Source organism: Trypanosoma equiperdum (assembly GCF_001457755.1).
Source record: "Trypanosoma equiperdum strain OVI genome assembly, contig: ctg_1442, whole genome shotgun sequence".
NCBI lineage: Eukaryota > Euglenozoa > Kinetoplastea > Trypanosomatida > Trypanosomatidae > Trypanosoma > Trypanosoma equiperdum.
In genome coordinates, this window is record NW_027123441.1 from 1 (window position 1) to 7,956 (window position 7,956).

A 7,956-nucleotide genomic window follows, 5' to 3' on the forward strand; every position below is an offset into this window, starting at 1 on the left:
CCACGTTGAGGTGGCCGGCATCGCCAGGGGGCACAATTATATAAATCCAACAGAAAAATAGCATTTCGTAGCACGTTTGCAGAAGCCTTTCCCCTTTTCTGTCCATCACTCCTATTACTATCATGTTTCACTGCTCAAAGCATACGAGGATCAACATTACTTGCCTTAGTCACCCACTGTCTCGCTAATTAGATGGGATGTGGATAAACGCTTGATAAAATAATAAAAGCAAACGTACAGAGGCATTCTGTTTCAATATTTTTTTAATTCCTCCTTTCACATCTCCACCTTTTTACTATTCATTCCTGATTAATTTATGTTTTTTACGCATGCTTTTTTATTCTTAGAGCTGGCCCATTCACTGATTACTCGTTGGCCACATCCTTTACGCACATTTTCTTTTATTTGAAGCAGCTAAATTTTTTTTTATGTAAAACAATATAATCTCATATCTGGCTGTTGAAACCCTCAGTTTCATTCCCAAACTTTCAGTTTATGATTTCGTTAAGTGTACTTGGCCATGTGTTTTCCCTGCTTGTAAAGTAGTTCTTACAGTTTCACCTTAACTAAAAAAATAATTTAAATACTTCAATTTTCACAATATTTTTGAATATAAGTTCCTCGGTTATGTTCGTAACTGCATTTGTGACCTCGCTGGTCGACTTTTCATTTTATTGTTGTTTTTCCTTATGGACTTAGCATCTTTAATCTGCTTTTCCTTAATTCCAATTACTAGCTTTACTTATATATGCTATTTATGATTACTTCTAGTTATTCGATTCTCTTATCATGTTTCTCAATAACGCCCCATCCGCAAGGTCTTTAGTTAAAACATTTGTAAGCAAGCTCCTAACTTTCAATTATACCTCCCATACCGCGGCATTTACCGCATTGTACATGTCCACACTCGCTCATGGAATTGCAGTAATGAGTTTCAGGAGCTCATGAGAATTAATGCTGCAGAGAGAATCAGCGTATGCCTTTTGTGTGCTAAGCTTCTCTCCCTTTGCGCACTGTCTTCCCCAGACACCTGCTCATCCATATCAATTGCCACAATCTCCAGGGTGTTTCTTCGCTCAGGCCCCGAGGCCGCATTTCCCCCCTGTGTCCGTGCTGCGAACTCGTTGCCATGCCGCGGTACTCGCTCCCCTGAAGTTCTCCATTCTTCGTTTTCGGTTTTCTCTTCCCTTACAGTTTCCGCTCCCCATGTGCTTCTTTGCCACTCCCCCGAAGCCACTCCCAGCGACTGCGGCTGCGCCACACTCTCACTGTCAGGTTTTGGCGTTTTCTCACGTAAAATCGCTCCGTTTCCTTTTCCACCTTCCCTACCGTGGTCCCCTGTAGATCCCAATTCTCGCCTTGTCGGACCTACTTTGTGTTCACTGTCGCCACCTTCTGGAAATTCTGCCGACTCGGAGACTTGGGAACTTTCAGATGTCTGCACAACTTCATTTTGGTTCGCCCTGTCGCTTACACCATTTGGTTGTACACTCACTGTAGGAGAGGTTTCTTCCGATCTAGAAGGTTGATGCCTAGTTCCTCCCTCATCAACTTGAATAGGTGCTTTCTGCTCCTGCGTTTGTTGCCTGGGATTACCAACTGCGTCCCTCTTTAGTGGCTGGTTGCTGGGAGTGTGGGGAGTTGAAGAGTGCCGTTGGTTCCCATTCTTCGCCTTGGGCAAACCCTTAACCCAAGACAAGCACCGTCCACCGCTACGAGGGGAATCCCAGTAGTCGCATCTCTGATCGGAGCTCGAAACACCAACCGAAATCTCCGATTCACCACGTGTCACAATTAGTATTAACGTCAAAAATAGGGTTGTTCCAGGTTTGTGCATTGTTTTTTTTTTCAAGGCTTCTGGTGACCGAATTATACAAAACTCTATCCAGAAACGAAAAGAGGAACAAGCTCCATATACATGTCACATAGTAAACAATTATAATCAGATTTGGAATTAGATCAAATACAAATAAATTAACAAATCACATGTAATTCCAATCATTCCATGCCATGAAAAAGCACCTTAAATACCGTGTGTCTCTTTCATCACTCTCAGAACATGCTCACTTCATCCTCGTTAGGCATTATTTAGGCACTTCGGTGCATTGCAGCGCTTATTTCACCCGTATTTTAAGCACTCCTCAGCCACATCGCATGATTTCTTTTCCTCATATTCTCCACCATTCTTAGCAACAGAAATGTAACTCATACTATATATCTTTGGTTGGCTTTACTTTCATACCAATTAAATGAAAAACCAGACATCAATTTTTTGCATTTATAAATAAAATAATAGAATTGATCATAGGTCGTTGGTCTTTTGTTAGCGTTTCCTCTATTACCTATAAACAGCTCCCCAGATGCCAAGGCACGCTTGGGTTATTCTATAGTCATGAACTGTTTGCGGCAGTCATAGCCATCTTCTTGCCTTTACTTCAAAAACACTCCAACTAAATTCCCCAAAATAGGTCTCTGACCCTCGGTCTTTCCCATTGCGATTGGCTAAAATATAAGCCCTGTAAGATTCATGGCTTGTGTACATGTACCGCGGTCGGTTTAATGCATTTGTCTTTTTAGATTATACAACAATATCTACATGTTTATTCTTTTAACCTCAAAAGTTATAAAGCTTACTTGCTAATTTTTTACCGTTTTTCTCATTGCTACTTTCCCTTCACTTAAATTCTATTGTTCCTATTTAGTGCTTTTTTTTGAGAATTGAGGTTATTCAAATTAAGCGAATTCTTATATATATATATATATATATATATATATATAAACATGTAAATCTCGCGCTCCATCATCCCTGTTTTCTTGCTTTTGCGACAGCGGCTACTTATCACTTTATCTTTTAGCATTCAAAATTAAAAATTTTGAGTTGTGTACCAGTTTATAAAAACAAAAAAATATCCGTAGATATTGAAATAATTTTGATTGAACTCATTTGTTTTCCAGGTGGCCGTGTTGTTGTGGCAACTGTTTGTGCCGGTAGTTGTTTCTCACGCGCGGGCACCGAGTGAGCTGTTGCCTTGTCGCTGATTACAGCCTCCACTGGCGACCCACTTTCGGACCCATGGCGGAAAAGATTTTCCACGCGCAGACGCACAAACATGTGATATAGATCCTCGTTAGACTAATCGATGATCATGTTCCTTTCTTGGTTGGATTAGATGTTTGATATTTTTTTTTGTTGAGTACCTTCCTCTGAAGTGGAATATTCTACCGCACCCAGGGTTTTCTAAACGCAGACGCAACACTTCAATACACAATCCTCGTGACGATTTTGTTGAACACTAACACTTGCGAGCGATGGGGAGTCCTATATTTTCTTTGGACGCGCTATCATGTCACTCACTAATCTGCTTTTATGCAGGTATTGAGGGCACCTGATTCCCCGTTCACCGACAGCGAGTACCACTCCGGCTGGTAGTGTTCCACTTTCCCTGTCATTGCCCAGCGTGCCTCGGTTTTTGTGGATTTCTTCCCTGGGTTGATTTCTGCAGTGATGGGATCTTAGTTTCGAGGTCAACCCATCACCCGATTTATTCATGAAGTCGCAATACATTCATTATAAAGATTGAGGTGCTGTACCCCTGTCACCCTTTGGGAAAGTTGAATTCGTCAATACTTTGGAGTTTTGTGTTCCATTACATTCAATCTTTGAGTTTGCGCCGTTTTTTGACGGTTTGTGTGGTTGTGAGTGAAAGTGCACGAAACTGCCTCGGCTCTTGATGCATTACAGGGTCTTTCACTATTTTACAATTCCCAACGTGTATTCACACAACCTGTGTTTCTGCAGACTGCTACATATAGCAGCATTGATGGTTGCATGAGTTTTTTCGTAAGTGTCGACAGTTTCCTTCTGCTGACACCGGCAGTAAGTGTTGCTGAATCCGCAAAGGGGACCACATTTACATCACTACTCCCTTTACGTCAGATTATCTTTGAGACAAGTTTTAGTCGCATCCCCACTGCAGCATGCCTACACCTAAATATATATGCATCAAGCTTCACATTCCTTTTCAAATATCGGTCGACCTTCCTTCCCTGTGGAATATAGCAGTTTCAGTTTCCCATAACGTATCTACTTCCCTGAACCATCAGTCAGACGGGACGGTAGGGAGCGTTGTAATTTGCAGCACTTCTCTCTGTATATCTTTCCCTGTGTCCAGCGCATCGGCTTCCGGCCAAACACGGGTAGGGAGAGTCCCCTTGCCATGACTCACGGCTAACTATGCCTTGTTTGCCGTGATTGGCGCCTAACGAATAATGGCACTACGACCCTAGCCACTCGAAACTTTTGACCAATCGTGCATAAAATGCACTGGGGTTGCAGTTCATCGAATATGTCGTGACACGCTCTGCCATTGGTACTGAGCATAAGGTGGCATTTAATTGCCCACTTGTGCGGCATATTATCAAGCGTGTTCAACCGCGCCATCTTCACTGCATCGCTCCAGCTCTCTTTAATTGGCACTCCAATCACGATGCTAGATTATTCGCAGATTTGTGTTATTAGTGCTTTTAGTATTTTTAAATGTTCAGAGTTATCGTATACCTGTTTTGTAGCTCACCCGTACCAGAGCTAGCCCCAAGTATAATGTCCTCAATGCTTCTCGGTGTGTTCCCACTGCGGTGATATCACCGCTTGCAACCTCTCCGCCACAGCTTAGCGGCCATTTATATTCCATGGACGGGTGTCGATCAGTCCAATATCGGCCATACGGTGAGGCATGGTCGCATCGTTGCGTCCGCCTCCTGTACCCCTTCCCTGGACACCAGAAATTTGGCCAGTTCAGCGTCATCACGCCAAGAAAAATGCATTCCGTCCCGTCAACAAACACTCTTAGACGCGTCCTTCAGCCGGTTTGGCACGTGGACCAGCCAGTCCCGGAGGGTTTTTTGCTTTCACTCTCCGTAATAGAGGTTGAGGACCACGACCTTGCACCGACTTGCTTGCTTCTGCCAACCTCTGCATTTTCATCACTTCAACTGTTCTCTCAGTCATTTTACCCACTTCATTTTATCTCAGTTTGGGAAATGTCGGGTGCAGTTTTTGTTTGAGAGTCATGGGCAATTTCTAATGGGGATGCTGCATATCTACACCCAATGTCACTCGTGTTTCTATTTCACTTTCATCGTTACCCCCCCCCCCCGTTTCCCGCGCTGTAAAACACTCAAAAGCAGTCGGGCACCTCCGTTTTGCCCGTCCCACGAACCCAACATCACTCTATTAATTGAATCGCATGTGGCCTTTGGTCACCGCAGTCCCCGGTGTCGCCCAATTTGTTTGAACGCCCCAGACTAATTTCATTGTTGCACTTTTCCAACTCGACAGAAGAGGGCACAAGGCGTTACTTAGCAGCAAGACTAGCCCTTACTGGGAACCCTGATTCTCATTAGGAGCTCGCTTATAGTACATCTGCCTTTCGTATAAACTCAACCAGCAACGGTACACTGCAAAAATATTAAGTTAGAAAACTGCAAAACCAACACTGGGGAAATAATATAGAGGGTACAACGTTCATTGCTAGACCCGCACTAACAGCACACATGATTGAATTGTGTAATTCGTTAACTCAACCAATAAAAAACATCCCCAATTCGTTTACTAATGTGTTCTCGATTCAATTCTGTTATGTTTTACGGTTAAGGGTGTGCGAGCGTCAAAACTTTTTCGGCCGTTACAGACTAAGGTGTTAATTAAGTGGATTACGGCTGATCGCTTGCAAAAAAATAAAAATAAAACATGCACAGGGATACTCGCGTCACTGAGCAATGACCATTAACTAACTCAGTATCGCTGAGATGTTGTTATTTTCAACTCCTTCTTTCATACTTAGTGCCTTCGCGAAGCGGTTACTCTTAATTTAACTTCCCCACATATAAGTACCTCGTAAGTTTTGTTTACTTATTACTTCATCAGCACTGAAATCAATAATGTTCTTAGGTGTTGTTCGCAACAGTTAAAAAAAATATCCTAAGGTTACCGATGAGGGTTTATGCATTGCTAACGAGGTGGTTTGTGCTTTTACAAAATTTTAAATTTACTACCCCGTTAAACTTGCTTTTATGTCTGCCATCAGTTCGCAACAACGCTAACTTCAGGTATGCGGCAACTTTTATTACATTTTTGAAAATATCACCAGTTACAATTTCCCCAACGTTACTAAAATTATGTCTTCGAACCTTGTTTATAATCAATTTTTATATACCGTTTTCTGTCTTGTGGTTGTGGTACTTTTGCCCCATATGATGAGAGCTTTAACTTGATTTCCACCGCTTGGGGTTGCATACCCCATCCTGCATCTTCTTCCTAATTATGCTTGAGTTATTCGGGTCTGCTGCAACATCTCCCTTTAAAATATCATGTCTATTACTACACCCCGCAAGTATTTCTCTTGCAAAGGTAGTGGTAGGTTAGTTACTGATTCTCGTTTTAAACTATGCGGTATGTAACGCCCGCCTTGCTATGTATTTGCGCGCTCAAGCTTGGGGCCAAAGCAATGAGTTTTAAAGGCACATGAATCCTAATGCTGCAGAGAATATCATTGCATACCCCTTGTGCGATGCGTTCCTCTCCTTTCGCGTGCTGTTTCCTCCGGGTACCTGTTCATCCAAATCAGTTGGTGAAACTTCAGCCCTGTTTCCTTTACCAGACGCCGAAGCTGCCCTCCGTTCCGGCGGCCGTGCTACATTCTCGCTATTTTCCTTTGTTACGTGCCGTTCTGGTACAGTTTTTCTTTGTTGCTGGCTTTCACCCCCTCCGCTTCCAATATTTCGTTGCCCACCTTCTGGTGCTTGCTTTATGTGTTCCGCTGCCGGTCTTCTTTCCAAGTCCGCGCCTACCTGTTCCGCGCGTGAGGCCAGTTCAGTCAACCCCTCAGCTTGCCCGCGAATTCCCGCGGCACTCGCGTCGTCAGCTTGTGAGTCATCCTTTTGAGGAGCACCCGAAACATCAGACACTGCTTCGCTTGGAACGCTTGACCTTAAGGCTCCAACTTGCCTTTCCTGGTGCTGGGTATCAGCTTTTCTGTCATTATGCGGGCGAGCCGCCACAGTGGAAGTTGGTTGTTTGCGGGCGCCGCCCTGACCTGAAGTCGGGGACCCGCACACCATGGTTCTTCCGTCGGGGGAGTATGATTCACTGCATCCACTGTAGGAGGAGACTATTACTCCCACTCTGTTGTTACCCACATCTACTGACGCACCCCGTGATTCAGCGGGTCCCATACACCATTTTAGTGTCAATAACACAGTTATAGCAATTGTGAGCATCGTTCTCCCTAAGCTGCTTCTCCGAAAAATTACACAAAGCACTACCAAAAAAGTATAGGAGCTTCCGATATATGTATAAGCGTACAGTCATTCAATGAATGTATTTATTTTTACCCGCATCCAATACTATGATCACACAGAGTACTCGTTCTACATACCATTTCGTAAATAATGTGTACCGATTGGTACTCATGCTCAACGGTTTCTCCACCTCAGTAGTTTTATAGTTATTTAAAATTTAACCCCAGTCAATGTCAGTTCGGAGAGAAAAATGACAACTGAAACACCCAATGGTTACCACAAAACATCTGATAATAATAACTATCATTATCATTTCTGTTTTCTTCACACACGCACACATCTAAAACAGCAACAACGCACACTAATACGCATGACCTTCCATAGGTCATCGATAAGCGGTAGAAATTTGGATTGGGTAAAGGAATAAGAACTAAAATTAAATAACGTAACATCTTCTTCCACCTTTTCTACTTGCTTTTCATTTTCGAAGCCCACGCGAAGTAGACAACAGAGTAAACTCGAAATTAACCTTTTTCAGCTTTCAATAATAAAACTAAATATTAAGCCTTTGCTACGCAGCGTCCCATTACGTGACACGATTATTCACCCGTACGGCAAACAAAAGATAGTAATAACAAACCACAAGAAAACTGCTGT

General features: G+C 43.1%; 1 protein-coding gene and 1 pseudogene across 2 annotated transcripts; both read right to left on the reverse strand.

Moving 5' to 3' along the window:
• Positions 1-934: 934 nt before the first annotated feature.
• Positions 935-1,837, reverse strand: TEOVI_000822000 (uncharacterized protein; the record flags this gene model as incomplete). Its single annotated transcript, XM_067221415.1, has 1 exon — positions 935-1,837. The coding sequence occupies one exon, from the start codon at positions 1,835-1,837 to the stop codon at positions 935-937; it is 903 nt and encodes a 300-aa protein (XP_067077516.1).
• A 4,685-nt stretch (positions 1,838-6,522) lies between these two features.
• Positions 6,523-7,365, reverse strand: TEOVI_000822100:pseudogene (annotated as a pseudogene). The gene has a single exon. A coding segment is annotated over exon 1 (843 nt).
• Positions 7,366-7,956: the final 591 nt, after the last annotated feature.